Genomic DNA, 23,486 nt, shown 5'->3' with positions numbered 1-23,486 from the left:
AAATAGATTAAGTAGGTGAGCTAAAGTACTATTCATCACAACAGTGAGAAGAGGGATGGCCAAGTAGAACAATTCCAGGAATATTTTCATTAAAATTAATTAGCAACAAAATCCACCAGAATAGTACATACTATATACATTAAAAAAAAATACCATACAACTTAACTGCTGAATGAACTCCATGGGAAATTCTGCCTGCACAAACTATGCAGCAAAGCAGTTCTGTGGTAGAGATAGTGGTAGTAGAGAACTGACTAATGCATTTTTTGTTTGCTTTTCTTTGCCCTGGTCTTCTTTGGGGCTTTATACGTAATTTCTGCAGCATGTAGAGATAAATTTATCTGATGCATTCCTGAATTCACTTGCCAGAATATTTTTGGCCATTTATTTTTACACTTACATGAATGAAATTGCTAAAGGACATGGCACATACACAGTGGAAGGTGCCAGTAATTGCTAAATGCATATTTTTAAAAATTAGCAAGAACACTAAGACAACAAAAACTCACAGACTGCTGATTAAAATACTATTCTCTGTTCAGAACTGCTTAGAAAAAAAATAAAAGAACTTCAGGTTTCTCAAAAATCTGCAGAAAATCTCCCAATCTGTTATTATAACAGTGGACATAGGCTGAAGTTAATAGCAAAGGAATCACTGATTTTACAGATTATGCAAATATTTCAATAAACTAAACAAAAACTATTAGATATTTCCTTTTCCACTCTCATTTTTCCCCACTGACAAACATGCATGGCATTTCACAAGTTAAAAGTAGACAGCTAGAGATGAAATGCTGTGCTCTCATAATGTACAAATTTTGGTGGGAAGACTGAGCGAGTGACAGTAATCATCTTTTCACTGCTTTCCTTCCAAACCACCACTAACCACTTACATTCTGCTTTGCCCTGCAAACAGTACCTTCATAGGAAAAAAATATGAAATATTTTGCTGCTTTTGCATTCTCATCTCATATTGTCAAAACTTACATGTTTGTACAACCAAAATTGAATTTTGGAGTACCAGTATGATTACAGATATGAATGAGTTCCCACCTCACTCACAATTCCTCAGTATGCCATAGCTATGGAAAATGTTTGTTCTTTGAGAAGACCAGGACTTAATTTCCCCTCATTCTCTGTGCTTTGCTTAGAAGTCAAAGCAATGAAATGATATCTCAGTTGTTTAGAAGCACTCATTAGCTACTGTGGTCTGGCACTGGGACGTACATGTACTGTGATACAACAGAGCTCTCCAGTTGAGGAAGGATTGAAGAGGCAGGATTGAATGAAGATTAATGAAGTGAGGTGTTTTTGATCTTGGAGGAAATAGAATTTTCACATGTTTTGGAGGCAAGCAAACTTTAAGGCCTCTCACAAAACTGTATCTTCCACCAACAGAACCTCATGTACAGATAGGCTACAAAGTCTGTGCCAGTTTATATAAAAACATCTTTTTAAAGAAATTTCCTGTGTGCTGGCCTACTTGTACATTCCCTAGTTTTGATCCAAATGATTGAAGAACTATAATTTCTAGCCTACTGGAAACTGATATATTTTTTTCTGATCAGGATGCAAAATAAAATATTAAAAACTTTTGCAGAATGAAAAGTTTAGGGAAAAATTGTCACTATCATCTATGGAAATAAAAGCAGAAATTCTTCTAATTATTAACAGAAATACAAAGCAAAAATTTTCAAGCATTTGTCAGTCAATTACCAGGGAACAGAAAAGAATAAACAAAATTACTTGCAAATGTAGAGTGTCTCTCCAGGTAACACATTACAGGCAGTACAATGTCTTGACTTGACTAGAGAATGCTGAATTCTTTGCTACTATTCATTATGTTACTCTTTTTCATGTCACTGTTTTGGGAAAGAAAGTTAGTGTGGCTTTAACAAGCGCAATGAAATTAACTTACGGCATCCAATTTCATCTTCATTAAGCAGGCAGTCAGGTACACCATCACATTTTAGGAGAGCTGGGATGCAGCCTTTGGAAGGACACAGGAATTCTGTTGGTTTGCAGGAGTTTGAAGGCATAGTGCTAGGGGTCAATGCGGGACAATTAATTTCATCACTTCCATCCAAGCAGTCTTCAGCCCCATCACATTTTGCATTGAGAGGCAAACACTGCTGCACATATGCACATGGGAACTGGTCACTACTGCAAGTTGGAGGCCGTGGTGAAGCTGGTCCTACAAGAAAAAAGTGAAGGTCACAAAGAAATATACACATATTTTTTCCAGTAACTATCTATACTACATCTGAGAGGAACACAGGTGCTACTGGGTAAGACATTGATTTTTAATATAATATGTGTTTTTTTAAAGTAAAATAATAAGTATAAAAGCACAGCTCGAAAGTAGAGTACATATGTAAAAAACACTTTGCTATACCATATTAACTGCTGTATATTCTTGCTGTTCCTTCTGAAGCTCAAATCCAGTATTTGTTTTCATCCTGTTATTGTCTGTGTTATGTCCATATAGAAAGGTTAATACCAAAGTGTTAGGGAAACTTATCTTTTACTCACACAAAGGGTGGTGATGCGCTGGAACAGGTTGCCCAGGGAGGTTGTGGATGCCCCATCCCTGGAGGCATTCAAAGCCAGGCTGGATGTGGCTCTGGGCAGCCTGGTCTGGTGGTTGGTGACCCCGCACATAGCAGGGGGGTTGAAACTAGATCATTGCGGTTCTTTCCAACCCAGGCCATTCTGTGATTCTATGATTCTATATCAGAAAACATTTTGAAATATCTTGACAGCCTTCAAGGTCTTTACTTGTATACTGAATAGACAAAAAACTTTTCAAAGACTACATAAGTGTAGATCAACAAGAAACATATTTTCCACAAAGCTATTATCTACAGTAAGGTCTGAACCCTCATAAAACAATAAAAGTTTTTCACGGATATAGTTTATTATCACTCTGATTCTGTAGCTTAGTTTGACTTATTAGATAGTTAAATAATAATAAAAAATAGATTAAATTTTCCAGAGTACATCTAAAAAGAAGACAACAGTAACAACAACAACAATAATAATGACACTTGACTAAAGAAGAAATATTTCTTCCCTGCCTCCCTTCCTTTTGTTTTTCTGGAAAATATACTGGAAAAGAACTCTGTGGTCATTTACACAAATTAATTGGAGACATTTAAGCTTCCATTTATTCCTATCAAAACTACTGCAACTGAATTTTACTAACACAAACATCAGAACTACTTATGAAAGCTGAATTTTAAGAAGCTGGTTGCGCTAATACAATGTTCTTCACACCACCAGTGTCCCCCAGGGGAGCAAAGTTAAGGAGTCTTGCAAATTGATGTGCAGAGAAAAGAAAAATCTATGTGATTTCACTTCTGCATTTAATCATTTTCCAGGTCCATTTACATCAGACAGATAAAGAAAATAATTAATATTGTAATTGTTGCAGACAGGAAGGACCATCTAGTGTTACCACATCTGCAAAAGGTGGTAGTTTTCCTATTGGCAGCCTGAAGCAGAGCAGATCAAGTGAAACAGTTCATGGTGGGTTTTAGAATGCCTTCAGAGAAAGTGCAAGCATTACTCCCTAACTTCAGAAGTCAAATGTTAAATCTTCATGAAGGCATGGCACACTGTAAGGGAATACATGGATTTTTGCATTACTTTGCTATTTTCAATGCACTGGGCATCAGAGTCTGATTGTGGCTGTTTTTATAATACCTATATCACAAATATCAATAGCATTTGGTTCAAAGAAAAACTGCTACTACATTCAGACAAATTGTATACATAATATTAGTTTATGATCTGGTCACTTGCAAAACGGTTATAAGGAAGAAGAGCTCAAACCCTGTCTATCCTTGACCCTTACTACCTTAGCAATCTTTGACCTTCATGTTGACTGACATCAAGTCAGATAATCATAAGTGTAAGCCTCATGCAAAATAATATTCCTGACATCATTTATATTGTTAGTGATGTTAAATATTTTCATGCTGTCAAAAAAGATGTATTCCATACATTGTTTATAATCTCCACAAAAAACAATAATGGATTTCGACACAGTAAAAATAATAACCTAGTATATATATATATATTTTTTTTTGGCTTGTTGGTATTCAGAATTAAATCACAAATCTACTAAAAACATATACTTTTAAAAGGGATTGAAAGGATTTCATTTGTGTGATATATTGCTATAAACGTGTTATTCTCACTTTCACTTATTCTACTCCAAAACTTGTATATAAGGTCACGACTGCCATGATATCATGAAAACATACAGAAAGTCACTGGGAGAAGGTATTTATTTCTGTATTGACAAAAACTTGCAGTATTAAATATAGAGCCAATCTTTATTAAAAATGAATCCTTTTACGATTTTATTTTGCTCTTGAAAAAAATAAGTTATTAAATTAGATAACATTATTTTCCTTCTGTTATTACGACCCCTTTTCCTTGTAACTCCTACAAGGTACTTAAGTTGTGAAAATGACTTATCCTGCAGTCAGTTCCACTAAGGGATGCACTTCTGCAGTTGTACAGCATAGTTTCGATTTGTCTATGTTCTGGCACAGTGGAAATTAACTGCACATAATTTCTTAGGAAATTGCAATTAAAATTGCAACTACACTGTTACTACATTTGCCTTTCCTATAGTCACTTGATGTGGGAAAAATAGCATTTGTAGCATATTTGTGAAGATTTTTACCTCACTTTCATTCCCCTCACCCCCTGTATCTAACGTATTAATGATACATTTGCTAGTAAATAGTTGCCTGATTTTGTTCTGCAATAAAATTTGAAATCTATTTTTAATTCAATAATACATAAACACACTGCTATGAGTCTTGCATGCTAAATTGTCTTCAGGTTTTGTAGCACTGATTGCTTTAGCCTTATGGTTCCAATCTCAGAAAGTGCTTATGCATGCACACGATCCTATTTTAAATTCAGTAATTAAGCAAATACTTGGGCGCTTTAATAAATCAGGGATTATTTTTTTTCTACAATGATTTTCAATTGTTGTTAGAAAATAATGCATAGAAACAAGTTCTTCCTGACTTGCATACAAATTATTTTAGAGTGTATGGAGTTCACCAAGAGCAGTGAAGACGAATTTGTGACAGAGATTAACTGAAGAGGAAGGCTAACTGAAGGTCTTGTTAATTCTGTTTTATGTTTTCAGTACATTAAGAAAAACCCAAAGCAAAACCCTGAATTTAGATCAGGACAATGAATAATTTGGAAACATAAGTAAAAGGCCTTAAGAATATCATCTTGCATAATAACTCACATTTAAGTATTTAAATTCAATATCTGCTTGGTTTCAGATGCAATACAAAAACTATACACTGGATGACATTTCTTAAATGATTGTAATTTCCATGATCTGCAAAATCTACTCCTCATTTCAATCCAGTTTCTTTACATAAAGCAGGATATAATTTTTCTTCTTAATTATAAATTAACCATCTGCTAAAAAAAGTTTGAAAATTTATAAAACATTGATTTATATATATCCGTTAAAACTGACTAATTGGAATATGCAAATCTAAAAAAAATCATTAATAACAAACTGAAAAGAAATCACAAGCAACATATCATTATTGCAAAACTAATTAGTTACATTTAAAGCTACTATGTAACTATTTATATTAGGCTCATCATTGCATATGTACTGCTGGCATATTTCGTTCTTAACAGTGGCAGTATTTATTCTGTTTCCTTGTTCACTAGGGAGAACTAAACTAAAACGTTACAATGTTGACATTGCAGTGTGGTTGCAAGGAAAAATGAGCTGATGGTAATGCAAGAAATATCTTCCATGGTCATGAGCTGCACAAGGGTGTACTCACCTTTCTCAGCCTTAAAATCTAACTTTAAACTTCTGTACGTGTTTGAATAGTATACTCACTCTACAGATATATATGATGAGGTTTGTGTAAACAGTGGACAAAGAGATACCACTCTACCAGCATCCTTGCACTTTGAAGAGAAAATGGGTAGCTGTGCATGGTGGTTTCTTACTGATAACTAACTCAAATCCAACACAGCATTCTCTCACTCCCCTTCCTCAAAGAAACTGAGGAAGAAAATACAATGTAAAAGGGCTCACAGGTTGAGATAATGACAGAAAGATCACGCACCAATTGCTGTCATGGGCAAAACAGATTCAGGGAGACTAATATAATTTATTGTCTGACACCAAGAGAACAGAGCACTGAGAAAAATATAAGCAAACTAACACTAACACCTTCCTCTTATCCACTGTCTTCTACCTTCTCACTACAAGGGGCAGAAGAAATATGGAATGGGGCTGCGACCAGTCCATAACACTTTGTCTCTGCTACTCTGTTGTGAACTCTCTGCCCCTGCTCCTTGTGGGGTCCCTCCTATGCAATCCTGTCTTTCCTGTACCGATCCTGTGTGGGCTTCCCATAGGCTGCATCTCTTCAGGCACTGCTCCAGCACTGCACCACAGGCAGACACTCCCCCAACCCTCCTGCCACACTGTCAGCTGCTCCCACAGGCTGCAGCTCCAGCCTGAGGCTGCTCCTACAGAGGCTGTCCTGAACCTCCTTCAGACACATCCTCTGCTGCTCTGTGGGCTCCTCCATGGCTGCACTTGGAGATCTGCTTCTTGTGGTGCCTGCTCCTCCATGGGCCTCTCCCAGGCTTTAGGGAACTTCTGCACTGCACCTGGAGCAGCTCCTAACCTCTTTCTGCACTGACCTTGGTACCTGCAAGGATGTTCTCAGTTATTCAATCCTCTCTCCAGCTTCTTTATGCAGCAGTTTTTCCCTTTGTTAAATCTGCACTCCTAGAGGCACAAACAGCATTGCTCTTGGCTTAGATCTGGCAGTAGTTAGACACTTTTGGAGCTCTGGCTCTTATCTGACACAGGACAGCTTTTGGGCTCTGCTTACAAAGACAACCCCTGCTGCTCCCCTCTAATGAAACCTTGCCATGCAAGCCCAGTACAATGAGATGGATATAAAAACTAAAAATCTCATACCAAATTTTGAATGTACTGCTTCATGAAGTGCACTAACTACAGCTGCATATTCCTGTCTTTCATTGTTATCAGATAAAATGGGTGATTTTACAGACGTTTTTATTTCAATGTGTTAATCACCAAAACATCTGTTATACTACATCGAGTTCAGGAACTGACGATTTAGAAATAAGGAGCCTATACCGTGCGAAAAGTCTTTAATGAGTGAAGTGCTCATGGTCTGCAACACAGTTATATATTTGTGGAATGTGGATTTATTAAAAACAGTGAAATGTTTTACCAACTTTCTGTATGCAGATGAAGATTTTCTTTGTGCAGATGCTCTGTTACACAGTTCTTTTTGTGGTCCATGTTGTGTGACTGGGCACACAGCATTGAGCCTGTTTCCTGACAGCATGCCAGGTTTTACCACATGCCATATGAGTCCAGCCACTGGAGATAGTGTAGCCTCTAGTACCCAAAGGATAATATAATACAAATATTTGTATATCATAGTTATTAGTTTGTCCGAGACAAACAAGAATGCTTATCTTACATGAAACAAGATCTCCACACCATGCATTTCTTTTCTGCCTGCCTTGTTCAGATGCCAAGACCTCTAGTGCAGGTAGGTCTCTGTAAATATTTATGCACCATCTATGACAGTGAATTCTAATTGAGACTAGTAGCCAATGGCATTAAAATCAACACCAGAAAGCATGAAATAATGTTACCACATGCTATTATGCAGCATTAGTTCCGTTGTATCAGACTTTGCTTTAAAGTCCATTTAGGTAAATTGAAAGACTTATTGATTTTAATGGGCCTGCATCAGACCCTTGAGAACTAACAACCTGTCTGATACATTTGCATAAGTAATTTACCTATTAAATCTAAAAAAAAAATGGGGACATATTAACCATAGGTAGAAGAGTCAAAAATAAACTCCTCCAATAGTTTCCATTAGATGAGAGTATAAATTAATTACAGGTCCAATCCAGTGCATTAATGAAGTAGAAATCAGTGGTAATCTTTGCTTTCACTTCAGCTCACAACGGATCAGAGCATAAAATCAGCCCATTCAGGGTCTACAGGGAAATAACCTTGTTTAAAAAATTCATTGCACTGAACTTACTCAAATACTACTACAGGTTATCTGTGAGTGTTTATTTGTGCCAGTAAAGCTTCTGCTAGAAAATAAAATGTAACATCAAAGCTTGTATAAAGACAAAAAGAAAAGGTAAAAGATTTAGTGCAGAGAAAAGAAAATCAGGAATCAGGACAGATTCAGAATCATAGATGGGTTGATAACACAATGCCATGCTAACTCTTTTATTTCTCAGCTTAACTTATAATGAAAGGTAATTTGTACAGTCCAAATTTAGCATCATCTGAGAGGAGCATCCTGGTAAGCTCTGCCTAATTTGATAAATCTCAGCTTGTGGTTAAATCTTGTTGAAGAGAAAGCTAAGTCTTACCTAATAAAGAATCTGAGAGTTTTCTTCTCTCCAATGCAGTGCAATGATTATTTTTTCCCCAAAATTATTTCTCTATCCCACTTAGAAAATACGTTGAGTTTTATGAACAAAGTAAGCAAGGTAAAGTGTCACCTCTGTGATTAAAGACCTTTTTGGTTGTTGTTTGGTGTAAACAGATGGGTTTGGGAGACTCATAATTAATGAGACAATTCTCATACACTATTAATAAATCCAAAGACTTTTATTTCCCAAAAGGCATCTAGTTTGAATCAGAAGATTTCAATATTCTGTGCAGAGAAACACTGAAAGGCAGAGAGAAATAAAAAGTTTTAAGCCAATATATTATATTTATTTATGCGCAATATAACTCCATTCAACATTTGATGCTAATTATGCTAGTTTATGCACTCTATCTCATATTAGAAGTATTCCCTGTTTCCCTTCCTGTGAAATCAGCAAAACTTGTGGCTTCACTGCCAGATAAGTGCACTGAAAGATACTGAATCAGGCTGAAGAATCTCCCTGAGGTGTTAAACTCTGAGTCATAATTTCTTTTCTTTATAAATGCAGAAATGTCCTATCTCTGCCAAGCAAAGGGGATATATAAGACATTCTGATTTGTTTCAGGGAGAGACTAACTAGAGAAACTATTCACCAATACCCCCAAGCCCTCTATCACTTCCTTGCTTCCCTCTTCCCCTCCTTTGTTTATAGAGGCAGACTTCCCCTGAGTCATATCTCACCCTTGAGGAGGGAGAATCCCTGAGCTCTCAACCTGCTTAACTACAAGCATGAGCAGACAAGCTAACAATGATTCTCTTGGCTCTGCAACTTACAGAATTCAGTTAAATGTCCTCTACAGAGCTTTTCCCCATGATCTGATGTTGTACTATGTGCAGTTCAAGCACTTAGCCATTCCCGAATGTCTTATGTTCACACTTGGGGATGTTCAATTTCAGAGACAGATCATAAAATCCCTTTAAGCCTTTGGCAGAATCTATCACATCACACACAACGCACACATGTAGAACCTTCAGCAAAACTTTTCAGGCTGTTAGATAAAGGTATGAATTATGGGCTTTTCTTATAAGACCCAGTGAAATGAGATCAACGTAAAGTGCCACAGTGCTTTACTACGTTTAATGAAGAACTCTTAGGAGCAATCTGCATTCTGCTGTGTTTTTGTTATGAACATTCATCTGAGATGGTTTCTGTTAAAAAGATATCTGTGGTAAAGTCCATTTCCTTTCAGCTTCAAATAAGAAAACACTCTGCTGTTCCTGCCCTTTGGGATCCTCTCCTCTTTACTCTTTTGGGTAAACACAGATATTAGGCAATGCCTAATTCTGCTTTTCTTAGGAGGTCAGTGGAAATTATTTTTGTTCTGAAGGAACTTCAGGACTAGGTCTGTCAGACACACATCTTCTGTGACACCTGAAACTACAATATAGAGAAGTCTTGAAGAAATTCTAAGAGACAGAAGAGCGAATCATCAATACTTAAATACTGCTTTTATAGTTTTCAAGGCCTATAAGAGAAAACACTGAACAGCTATTCTGCTTGTAAAGATAAACTTAGATTCACACAAGCATCGGAATATATTTTGTTTGTACTAAAAAATTTGCTGGTATTAAGATGGGAAATTCAATTTTCAAAGGTAAAAAAAGCAGTAAATCACTATGCTGAACCTACACATGGCTTGGGAAAACAGTCAGAAATGGCTGGCAGTGGGGAACGCATCATGGGAATAAATGCTCACTGCTCTCCCAGGCATCCACAAATGGGCACTACTGGAGGCACGTTATACAAGATGGATCTTTTTCTTGCCATGGGTAATCTGAAATTCTAAGTGTAACTGTACTAAATGTTGTGATTTTTGTCACTTCCTTTATCATGGAACTTCTTTGCAATATTAGCTCCTCTGGAAAGTAGGAAAGATCATCTGCAGGAGCAGATCAACTGTAGAGAAACAACACAGAGTTTTGTGCAATTCTGCCATGATCAGACGACACAGAGGCAATGTATCCTATTTGTGTTTGCTTACTTCAAGCAGTACTATTTAGAAGTGAAAGTTCACAGAGAGATGTTAAGGAGGGGCTAACAGGGTTAGTGGAGAACTTCACCACATGACAGGTTGCAGCAGAAGTCAGTGATGATCACCATGAGGCATACCTTCTACCAATATACAATCTCCATAAGAAAAAATAATTTTTGCTTGGATGATCTCTGGAGTAGAGTACTGTTGGGAAATATGAAAACTTCACACACTATGTGTGTGAAAAAAAAAAAAAAAAAAAAAAAAGAGTGATCTGTGAAACGTGGTAAGACTACCTTTCATTAGCAGTTAATTCTGAACCAAGTTAGATTTTGTGCCACTGGCAGCTGGCACTGCAGCTTCCTCCATGCATGAGCATCAGCTAGAAGTTACTTCTGTAGTAAGCCAGGGACTAGTTTGATCACTCTTTGTTCAAACATTCAGAAATATTCTTGAATGTGAAGAAACTGTCCTGTCTAATGAGGGTTGACTACTTAAAAACAAATAAAAATCTCAGCTGAATTAGAGCTGCTGGTAATGCTTTATTGCTTAGAGCTCCCAACCAGATAAATTGTGATTGCTTCTGTTTAGAACATGTTGCCTCAGGAAACCCAAAGTAATTAAAGAACAGCTGAAAAATAATAATGCAGTGAGAGGAAAAAATATTCAGGAGCAAAGTTACCTCCTGAAAGAAAGAACATTACAGAAAACCTGTACTGCAGGTATACACACTTTTCTCTGAACTAAGTCTTTGAATAAACATGAGGAACAAAAATCAAAGCAGGTCTGGCAGTGTAGTAGATAAATGTACCCACCAATTCTGTTAAAGCAAAATATTCTTGCTCAAATATCTGCAAGAACGGTATACTGAGCTTTCTCTTTACACAGCACTGATTTCATACTATTTGTAGCTAATATTTTCAAATTTCACTGTCAATTCTTAAGTTATCAGTGAAAAATAGCATTTTGTCCAGAGCAGCTACATTTTGTTAGGCACTTGATTAAAGCGTCAGAGCTCAGCTCTTCTTCCTAAGTAACTAAGGTTTATTTAATTATGCAGTTTTTCTGAAGTTCTTTTGCCTCTTTGAAAGCACAGACTGGGTGCACCCACCCTAGGGTACAGACTAGGATAGGACTTTTCATAAAGCAATACGAAACTGCTAGAGAAACAAAAAGTCAAAACACAAGTAAGTAATATCTAGATATCATTTCTGATCTGTGGAGGAGACGATACATCAAGTCACAAACTCATCAGGAGATTGCCTTTGATTTTCTTAGAAATGTAGAAATACACAGCTGGTGCAACAGAAAAAGTGACTAACACTGGAGGAGGCTGGACAAATGGACAGTAGGAGGAACTGGCAGAATTGTCAGGGTGCATGCATAGCTGTGGACTGGTTGGCAGAGGTAGAGAACGTGTGAGGAACGTGGAATTAGGATGTCTGAAAGTCAGCCTGTCAACAAGACAGGCTGAGTGAGGAGCTGAATTAAAAGAATTTGGAATTGTGGAAGCATTAGGAGAATGTATAGGATATGTAATGTAAGCTACAGGTTACACACAGAGGTATAGAGAAAATGATGCAAGGATAGAAGGCTTTGAACTGAAAGGAGTGGAAGATGATTTTCAGCATAGTATGCAAAAGAGATGTAATGTGATAAGAACAAAAAACCATGACAAAATCATTCTTCAATCAATGTTTTGCAAATTATATTTTTCTAGTTATCATTAAATGCTTATTCCTTTATCTGAACCATAGAATCACAGAATTACTAAGGTTGGAAAAGATCCATAAGATCATCTGGTCCAACCATCCACCTATCACCAATAGTTCTCACTAAACCATGTGCCTCAAACACAATGTCCAAACGTTCCTCGAACAACTCCAGTGTTAGAAACTCCACCAGCTCCCTGGGCAGCCCATTCCAGCACTTGACCACTCTTTCTGAAAAGTATTATCTCCCAACATCCAGTCTGAATCTCCTCTGGCACAGCTTGAGACCACTCCCTCTAGTCCTATCACTAGGGATGCGAGAGAAGCCAAATCCCAGCTCACTACAACCTCCCTTCAGGTAGTTACAGAGAACAATAAGGTCTCCCCTGAACCTCCTCCTCTCCAGCTCCCTCAGCTGCTCTCACAAGGCTCTCATAAGTTCTCCAGACCCCTCACCAGCTTTGTTGCCCTTCTCTGGATATGCTCCAGGGCCCTGATGTCATGCTTGCAAGTGAGAGGCCCAAAACTGAACACAGTACTTGAGGTGCAGCCTCACCAGTGCTGATACAGAGGTAAAATTACTTCCCTGCTCCTGCTAGCAGCACCATTTCTGATACAAGCCAGGATGCTATTGGCTTTCTTGTCCACCTGGGCACACCATCAACTGATGTTCAGCCGAGCCCGAGGTCTGTTTCCTCTACACAGTCTTCCAGCCACTCTACCCCAGTCCTGTAATGTTGCCTGGGGTAGGAATACGTACTTGTTCATAATAAATTAGCAAAGATCCATAAAAAATAGAAATTTGATTTATATACACTGTTGAAATAGAAGCCAAGGGCTTGTTAATCCCAAGTACTCAAAATATATTATTTCAAAATTTCTACTTTGCTATATTATACATGTAAATGACTAAATATATCTTAAGGTACAATTTGAAAAGGGTATTAACATGACGAGCACTTGTTTATGTACATGGTTGCAGTTCATTATAATACATTCCAAAACAGTATTTTCCTTAGCTAGCCTACTGGCTGGAAAATCAAATTTTTTTTTCAGATTGAGATCTAAGTAAATGCCACCTACTTGAATATATATTTCACTTCTTGTTTTAATCTCTGTGGGGTTAGTTCTTCAAGGAGCTGCTTAATCATCAAAATTAACAAAGCAGTGCACTGAATAGATTCACAACTAACTCAATACACATTCTGAACAATAAGAGCAGTATAGATTTCTAGCTATTCAAGAATATTTTTATAACGTCTGCATTGGAATTTGTTTAGCCACAATCTTTTGTGGCCTTATCCTTATGAATCCTTATGAATAAAGATTTATAGAGAAATCTTAGATTAGGAATGGTTTACATTTTTATTAGAATCTCCATTTGCACATAAATTTTAATATTTTAATATTATTAATTATTAATAAATTTTAATAATTTATCATATGTGGCATTTAATTTGCTAAGGAAATAATTGACTTTCTTACAGAATACATATGGCTTTATAGGGTGTTAGAATTCAACTAATTTTCTTTACAGAATTCGATTCAGTTAGTTTGCGCGGCAGAAGCCAGATCATACTATTTGAGACGTTCAATGCAATATGCAATAACAGTTTTCCTCTTCAGCCTAAAAATATAACAGTATTGTAAATATTTCTGTAATAACATACCTCCATCCACACACTCTAGGGTGAAAGAAATGTCATCAAGAGCAAATTCTGTGGGTTCACTCTGCCCCACCTCAAATTCAAAGGCAACTCTGAAAGGAGCATTACTGGAAAGGACCACATTTGCATACATCCATTTGTTTTCTTCATTTTTGCTAGAAGACCACATAAGAATATCCATTCCATGTTCTTCAACTGAGTATACCTGTTGACCAAGAAGTCCAAGAGATGTAATTGATTCAGTGCTGAAGAAGAGACAGAGGAATATGTCTAGCCAGAGTAATATAGCTTTCTTGGTGAGATACAAAAATTATTAAATACTTTTGCTCATTCTAACTCAGCTGCAAGTAAAAAGGTACTCTGAAAAAAAAAAAAAAAAAGAAAGAATTGCTAAGAGAATCGCTACTTGGAAACCCTACAGACTGTCTCATGATATAGAAGCTAAGGACTAAAGACCTAACCCAAATTTCATCTAAACACTGAAAAAAAGACTAAGAATGTTCAAGAGCTACCCTTTCATTTCTAAAATATGCACTTCTTAAAATTGATAGACTAGGTGAAGATTTTGGAGACATAGATGATCGGCTCAGTATTCAGCTTTAAAGCCTCTAGTTTGGTACAATTAATTTATACTATGTTTCATGGTAAGTTAACCTAAACATATTTAGCAACAACAAATATAAAATAAAGAAAATTACTGAAAGAAATAGGAATGACAAGTGAATTCACAGGTAAACACTTGGTGGATTAATGTCATGCACAGGCTTCTGGAAATTGTGTAGATTGCATTTCTCATTCAGGTGTTCAAAATCCTCAAACAATTTAAACCAGGGTCAGATATAATGAAAAAGAGTTGGAGCAATGAAAGTCAGCATATTCCAACCATTCCAGCTGATAATTATTTCTTTAAAAGACAGAACATTTTAATTATTATCCTCTCCTCTTCACACTTTGAACACTATAATTCTCTCAAGTTTATAATCTAATTATTCATTAGTTGACCTGGTGGTTCATGTTTCTGCTTTAGCATCCCACTTAAACAATGGAACATGAAAAGAATCCCACAAAATCTGAGACTGAAGAAAGTTATAAACTTAAATTCATATCAATTATATGTGTAATTAAATATCTTTGAGTTTCCCAGCCAGCTTAGTGAGACAAACAAGATAAAAACCCAAACCACATACTTTACAGAAGTTACTGCATTGACCAAAATATTTGTAATGACCAAACAATTGTACATTGTTTCTGTTTTGGAAGAAAGGAGAAGCAAGAGGACTATCATACAATAATCCAAATTAGTACCTAACATAGCCAAGTTTGATGTTGTATTATAGGACTGTGTAACAGCACTATCCAGCAACAGTCTTCCAAAAAGCTAAAAAGCATGCTGAATTTTGAGAAAAAATAGCTGAATTAAGCCACTAAAAAAATGAAAAAAAACCTATTTGCATTCACAATATCAGGTCATAAGTCCTTAATAAGCTGAATCTCCCAATTAGACTAATTGCAGGCAAAGTCAAGACTATGTTACAACAACTGTATGTATATCACAGGGACCATTCACTGTTTCACCAATCATGAAATATTACAGTCTCATTACTCTAAATCTTTACAACACACAACAGTATTAGTTGGTTTTAGCTATTACTGTGTCATGCAATGACATTTTCTATTTTTTGAAGGCTAATACTGAGATAATAATATTGCATTTGGTACACCTAATAGAAAAGTTTCACAGATGAACAAACAACTGTTGTGGGAAGAACCAAACACTTTTGAAGACAATACTAGAATCTCTTTATTTGAAGGCTGTCTCGCAGTTTAAAATCAGATGTTTCTATGTCTGCTTTATCATCAAGTTGGTAGGAAAGGTTTTTCAAAGCATGCTACCTGCTTGAGCAGGTCTTTGTATGTACTGAGAAGTACATCATGTCTACATGGAGACTGATCTCAAATGGAATACAGACTGCTGTGTACACACAAGCCAGCCTAGAAATTTCTGCCGAGTATGAGAAATAAACTTCCTGCTGCAGTGCTCCTGAATGCATTTACTTCACTTCCTCAAGTCTTTATCCACTACTTAATCAAGAAAGTGGTTATTTTTCTGTATGCCTCTTAAAAACTGAAGCTGAAATTTCTGAAAAAATATGTAATTTAAAATATATGGTAAATCAGATGAGATTATAACTGAGTTCAGAAAAATGGTGTCTGTTTCTTTTGCTTGGAATATAGATCTCTCAGATTATGCCCACAGAAAGTAAAAGATGTCGTAGTGTATCCTTCACAAAGGTTACTTTTGTCTCTGAAGTTTGAAGCATTTTTTGAGTTTATTTAGTGTACAGAAGACTTTTGCTTTTTCATAAGGATACACATAGTATAATTGCTGAGTAGGGCTGACATAGAATGAAATGAGAATAATCCTCAGTTTCTGCTCAGCAGTGCTGAGTTAGTACATCTGTAAACACATGCAGCACATGAACGGTAGAAAAGCTCTCCAATGCCCTCGAAAGTTAGAGTGCTGTAATGCTTAGTGCCTTCAGAGATTTTCCAACACCTCCCCACAAAGCAACATACAAATTGCACACTAGCTAGCCTGGTGGAAACAATTTAAGGCTTGAAACAGGAAAAAGCTAATAAAATGAATCCCACCCAACCAAACAATAACAGTAAATCTAAGTCTGAACCTTCAGTGAAAATCCTGTTGAATAACTATCTACCAGGCTGTGGAGAGCATGCTCAAACTAATTGTAAGGTAAATACTATCATTTTAATTTCAGTGTAAGCATATATTGCACTAACTAGTCAGTTTGTACTGACACACTTTCTGGAGTTCATACACAGTCTAAATCACAAAGAACAGGAATCAGCAAAAATAGAACTATCACTTCATTTACTGTGGAGTTAAAAGCTGAAGACTGAAAATATCCCAATACACACTTCATGGAGATTCTAAGAAGAATTTAGCATGATAATCTTCAAGAGGCAAATGCATGAGAGAAGCTATTATAGTTGCCACTTGGTCTTTCTCCAAGGTGCCTCTACCAGCTGGTTCATTTGTGGTCCATATGTGAATGGCATTCTTTCACAAATCCCATTCCCCTGCTTAAAATCATGACTCAGTTTTAATTCTCCACAGCATGGTCTCTGTGTTAGAGACTCCTTAATTCATCTTCTTCAGTTTCTTTCTTATTTTGAGGGTAAGGAAAATGTATGCTTTTGAAGGTCACAGAACATAAACTGTGATTTTCTACTTAGTCATCAGCAGTAGAACTCATGTGGCTGTCTCATACCCTCACATTGACTCTTCAAGAATCTTCCCGATTTTCCCTGACTCTAGCAGTTGTTATACAGGAAGGTACTATGTTCCATCTGGAAGGTTAATTAATTGGCTAATAACCAAGAAGTGAAAGTAACTCTGAAGAGTGTGTTCTCCCCATGTTCCTACCATGCTTTCTTAAATCACCAGCCTAGGAAGCAGGAGAATCTTGGGAAAGACAACATATACTAGGCAACAGAGACGTGTCAGTTAAAAATTGACTCCAGTGAATAAAGCTGCTAAGTTTTCTACTCCATATCCTTAAGATCACGTCTTCCAACTATTTTCATTTTTTGGCAGTCATCTTTGTACACTTACTTGGTTCTATAGGAAATACAGGAACAATGAAATTGTTTCTCTAAAGCCCATGAGCAGATTAGCAAAATAGAATCACCATTTATTATTATTCTGGAGAAACACTTGAAGTGGTGCCTCTTTTCTTTTTCTTGCCTTAAACATGAGTTTGAAGCAACGAAAACATAGCCATTTTCAGTAAAATTGAGCCATCCTACTCAAAAATTTATTGCACCTCATTTCCTTTAGTATCAACAAATATCAAGGCAGAAGACTAATATATTAGAATTATACTATCACTTCGGGAATTAACATTGGCTTTAATTCTCAACTGTATGACAAACTCACAAACTCCTGGAATAAACTAATAGAAAAAGCATGCCACAGTTTAATGAAAGCAGAATGCTTTCTGTCTCTCTGACACATGAAAAATAGGATTGTCACTGGAATGCAATAGATGTTAAAATAACCTTGATTTCATGCTGCAATGTCTCTACTGTTTCATTAAAAACAACTAAACAGTTACCAAACGTGAAGAAAAATGTATGTTTTTAAATTTACATTTGCAGGATTTACACAATAAAAATCACATATATTTAGAATTATTTCCTTTTAAGAGTATATTAATTAATATATCAGACTAGTCCTGTTTTTAATGCTGAATAAATCAACTCTCAAAGGCTGTTGCCAATTACTTCTAAGAAAATCTTATGCTTTGTAGTAAATCATTATGAAATTATTTTCTTATCTTGTTGGCTACTAGTTGACTGATCCCAAAGCATTAGTACTCAGATCTTTTAAAAATAACATTCATTCTATCTTAATGCAAGAGGAGTTTTTGTGAATATTGTAACCTTTTTAAAGTTAATAACAATAATACCCTATGCTTTTGCTTCCCTGTAAAAAAATTACAAAGTTTATGGTAATAGAAATCTGTCACTGAAATATGTATTTTGAATAAAGAAGAGAAAGTACTTTTAATTCTTCTTTCTCTAATCTCAATGAATGTTCCCTTTGTTGTGTTAAAATAGAATTATTTCCATAACATTTTTTCTTGCTTTACATTATTTTGAGAAGCTCTACTACATCTACTTACATTGAGACATCATTCATTTTTATATTTCTTTCTACAGATTTAGTCATTTTAAACATTCATCTCTGCATATATTCTCTCTCTGCAGTCTTTTCTTTCAATACAGATCTGACAAGAATGTTGCAGAAAGCTGTATATCAGATAATGCCTGTAATATCAGCTGTAGTAGTGACATTATTATATTCCAGCACAATATTCAGATTTCCTACTACCTTTTATTGGACCTTTTTTTATTATTTAACTGATTGCAGTTCCTTTTTATTCTTGATATTTTAATGTGTTTCTACACACACAAAAAAAAAAAAAAAAAAAAAAAAAGCAATGCTGCTGATAGGAAAACTTGTGTGCTGGATTAAGAAAATTCTTCATGGATCTCTTTTCTGAAATCAAAGCTAATCAAAGTTAACTAGTTTGTTTGAAAGGGGTTTAAGAAAAAAAAAAAGGAAAAAAGTAAAGCAGACTTTGGCTGGCACCTAAACACATACAGAACTCTACTTATTTACTAATTCTAAGTGTTCTGCAATGATTGAAAAAACTCCAGTTTACAAACTCCTTAAATAAAAAAATCTTGTCTACATTCTTGCATACTGAACTTAAAACAATTATTACATGGATAATTACCAACAGATCCAAAAGATAATCACTGTGTGCTTTTTACTTCAATTTAATCTGTAACTGCTCTTGACCTTTACCTGCTGTTCTATTTTCTTAATCTGAATGTGCAGAGTTTGAATATGTGGAGGGATAAGTAATGTAAACTGAGAAGAATAATGGGTTTGAAGGCATGACGTAGTATTTCAAAAGCTGTGTTCAAATAATAAATTTACAAGCTTGTTGTATGAAAACTGCTTAAAAAAAATTATGATGAACTATCACAGAATCAGATTCACAAAATCATAGGGGTTGGAAGAGATATTTGGAGACCATTTAGTCCAGCCACATGCTAAAGTAGGTTCCCTAGAGTAGGAAGAGTATACAGAGTACACAGGAAAGAAGGTTTTGATAGTTTTTGATAGTGAGACAGGCAATGTTAATTCCTGTATAGGTAGTAAAAGGACTTCAAGTGAAAATAAGACTAGAACAAAATCATTATTGTTAAAGTTGACAGAATTTTTTCGTGTATTGGTGTGATGAAAGTGAAGCTGAGGTGAAGTACAGCTAACAGTCTCTGAGATTGAGATCACTTCACATGCTGAAATTCAAATACTATTAATGAAGTATTACTATGGCATGATTTAGTGGAAGTGATTTTCTCTTACCTTTAAGACTCCTGTTTGCCTAGAAGCAAACATCCAGAACCAGAATCGAACTCTGCAGACCCCAAGGCTGGCTGGGAAGAATTTGGTAGTGATTATCCTGGCTCTACTTCCTTCTTCCTGCGCAGTTGAGTTTACATACAAGAAGTGCTGTCCTTTACCTTAGTGAAAAAAAGGTTAAAAACACTTAAAGTTTTTCAGTGCTACTTTATGCTTTAGAGGATAATCTTTTTTAACACCTCAGGTACTGTTATCTTTTACCACATGCATGTATACCCAGCCTCAATTAGAGATGTTAAACCTTTGCCTATTTGTGTTTACTACATTCAATATTAATATAACATTCTGCAGACTTCACTTTGCCTTTTCATCCTTGCTTAGATACTTCATTCATATCACAGTAATAAATTTAAATCATGTTGCAAACACTGATATTCATTCACAGATCCTGAAAAAGTCAGTAAGGAGGAGGTCCTGTTTATGAACTCCTAACGTTTCTGTCCCAAACTACCTAGCTCTTCTTTAATAGTATTCAGAGAGTCAGCCAATTCTTTCTGTTCCTCAACTGCATAAACATATGAAATACTGGAATGCGCTGGTACACAGAACTGGTAAGTCTACTTACAAAAGCTTACAGGCCTTAGAGAGCATTAGTTCAGAGAGATAAATATTGATTTTGGATACCAGTCAAATGAAACCCAGAATTTGGATAATTTGCAATAAGTAGTATCTATCAAAGAAATAATCTATTTCTATTGTTGCCCTTGAAGCAATAATTTTTGAAATGATTTTCAGATAGGTTTATCTAGGTGCCATGTCAAGCTTCAAACTTTTTCAGAAAACAAATTTTCTCAGTTGAGAAAAAAATATTTGCAAAACTGTAATTACATGGATATACCATATTATTCATAAATATAATGATTCCAAAAATTTGCATACTAAGGAATGAACTGTGAAAACAGGGTGTCTGCCTCCTTGATAAATAATATGTTATATATGGCAAAATTATATACGTAATAGGCAATGAAAATTAAATAAATCTGCTTTTCCAGGTGTTGAAGTCTGTGAGGTTGAAATGTTCTGCACTTGAACAGCTACATCCTTTGAGTGTTTAAATACCTCACTGATACTGTGGTAGAAGGTTGAAAGTGCCTTGCTTTTGAACAAGAGAAAAAATTACGATATGGAAATTTATGGAAATGAAAGTTTTTACAAGTGAGACCTGAATAAGCTGCACCGTGGCCAGATTGCATAATGTTACACAGTTGAAACACAGCTGTTATTTATCGCTAAAGGTTTCATTTAAATCACAGGGTTTATCTTCTCCTAGAGACTGTACTAATGCAGTAAGTTGTTCTGTTAAAATGATGTAAAATTTTCAGAAATTAACATTCTGAATGGATTGACAGATATTTCTGTACATAACAGGGAGTCAGTATCTAGTCTGCTCGCAATTCCGACAAGCGATTCCTTTTCATTATAGCCAATGTGTAAATTTCTTGCTCACTTCATATACAAGTAAATTACAAAAACAGGCAATTTTGTGAAAACATTTGCTGAAATTCCATTTTTCTTTATCTCCTCTTTTTATTAACTTTATTTTTCTTATGATTGCTAGGTAATTTCAAAGATGAAAAGATAAATCAATTGAATTTAAGGAACTGAAATGGAAAAACATACTATGTCTTATTGAAGAGCTGAGGGCTAGTGTTTCGTTTATCATTACACTGCATCAAAGGAAGAGCAAGAAAGCAAATCAGACTGCTGATTTGCAAGGAACAGCTTGCCTGGAATAGGTGTATTAGTTTCTATCTCTCTCTGTTCCATCCCTTTTCAAGAGGAATGAATTTCCACATTTACAGCCAATGGCAACACAGACTAGCATAGATATCTGCTTCTTCTAAAGTGACAAACTGTGATTGGTGGCAGTTAAGCATTTTCCTCGTGATTTGGCTAGCAGCTCCTGCAGCAGGTGTAGGATCTGGTAAATGAAAAGGAAAGATTAATGTGCAGGACAGAAATGGCTGCAGCCGCCTGCTGATGTCTTTGTTTAGTTTGGAATATGAAACACCAAAAAAACTTAAAACATGGAGCTCATACTGATTAACAGTTCAAAAGAAAAACTGTAGATATTGTGACACTTCTATGTTGAATATAAAAAATTCTTTGCTCATACGAAAACCTACAATAGGATTCCTAACCACTAAAATTTCTACAATACAACAAAGCAATTCTGAAATAAAGATTGGGATATTTATGGAAGAAATTAAATTTCTCTCAAGCCAAAATCAAAGAGAAAAGTTAAGACCCTACTTATGAATCTTAAGCATTTCACATGCATCTGCACAGACTCCTCAGCTGCTATTTAAGGATCAGTGAATAAACAGCATGTTTTCCAGGAGTTCATTAATCATCATCACTGTACAATACTCTAGGAGAAGTAGATTATTTGAAACCTTGACAATATTAATATCAATAATATAGTAACTTATTATTACTGAAAAATATATCCCCTTTTATTTTGTATTAAAATATTAGTATCTGTATCTTTCAATAGTTTTCAAATAAACTCAATAAATTTTTTCATTGATGACTTCTAAAAGTATAGTGGTTTTATAGAAGTATGTTGCATAGTTTTAAAAGAGTTCTGCTGTATCCCAGATGAATACCTGGTGTATGGTCTGTACCAGGACTCATTTTTCCAGTGACACCAGCACTGCTAACATTCCAGTCAAAGTCATCCCCAGAGTCTTGTGTTAATCCACATACAGTTGTCCATTCTTGCTCTTGTGTTTCAAAGTTACAACTTCCAGGAATGCTTGTGTAGTAACCTGAAAATATAGAAAGCCTCACATCAGTTCTACAAGAATGTAATGGACATACTGAACATGGTAAAGGAGAGGATTCTATTTTGCTAATATCATGATTCCCCGTTTTCCCATAAGTGGACATAAATAATATGTCAATGATGAGAACCAAACAACCAAACAAAACAAAGAAGAACAACAACAAAACACAAAACCCACCATCCATTTCTTCCTGGGCAAGTAGAAGCAGTTGTTGAAGACATGTGTCCAGGTAAATCTTCTGGACAAATTGATAACTTCCCTAATTTTAGCTATTATTCGAGATGAATAAACAGAATGATGTGCAGCAAAATCTGAAGTAAAACTGAACACTAGCCCAGTGGTGGTTTTCATGAACATACACTGGATCACTCTTGTTATTGTTACGTGTGAAGGCAACTTTATGATGAGACAGAAGTTCTAGCTGTTAGGAGACTGTACTAAATTAAAAAGATCACTGTTAAACTTCCTGTTTCTGGATCTGTCACTTATTTTTCAAGTGACTTTTGAAGAACAATTAGTCAACGAAATTGTACAAATGCTGTGGAAGAGATTATTCAAACGCTATCAGAAATTCTACTTCTGCTTCCAAAAATCTTTTCCTTAGTTACAACTGTTCTTTGATTACCATACCCAAGAGCTGAATTTTCCAAGAGCAAATTCTTCAGTTTTTTCAGGTTAGAATTTGAGCAGGGTCAGCTACCTGACTGCAAATTGAGAGCACATTTTGCCTGTAAAAGACTCTGGGGAAAGGTTCCAAATTATTAGCCATCATAAGCAGTCGTGCATTTCAGAGGCAGGTCT

At 35.7% G+C, this 23,486-nt stretch overlaps 1 protein-coding gene across 3 annotated transcripts in view; it reads right to left on the bottom strand.

The window, feature by feature from the left end:
- Window positions 1-23,486, bottom strand: part of MALRD1 (MAM and LDL receptor class A domain containing 1) — a 207,557-nt gene that overhangs the window by 45,012 nt on the left and 139,059 nt on the right. For all 3 annotated transcript variants that reach the window (XM_042817546.1, XM_042817544.1, XM_042817545.1), the window contains exons 30-33: window positions 22,506-22,667; window positions 19,840-19,997; window positions 13,878-14,079; window positions 1,919-2,194 (exon numbers count right to left, since the gene is read on the bottom strand). In XM_042817546.1, the coding sequence (XP_042673480.1) occupies window positions 1,919-2,194; window positions 13,878-14,079; window positions 19,840-19,997; window positions 22,506-22,667 (798 nt within the window). The remainder of the gene's footprint in view (window positions 1-1,918; window positions 2,195-13,877; window positions 14,080-19,839; window positions 19,998-22,505; window positions 22,668-23,486) is intronic.

The sequence above is a fragment of the Centrocercus urophasianus genome, unplaced genomic scaffold (genome assembly GCF_019232065.1).
Source record: "Centrocercus urophasianus isolate 14NV4802_14NV808 unplaced genomic scaffold, USGS_Curo_1.0 seq_16, whole genome shotgun sequence".
NCBI classification, from domain to species: Eukaryota; Metazoa; Chordata; class Aves; order Galliformes; family Phasianidae; genus Centrocercus; species Centrocercus urophasianus.
Note: the sequence above shows the minus strand (reverse complement) of the source record. Positions and strands in the feature narration are given on the sequence as shown.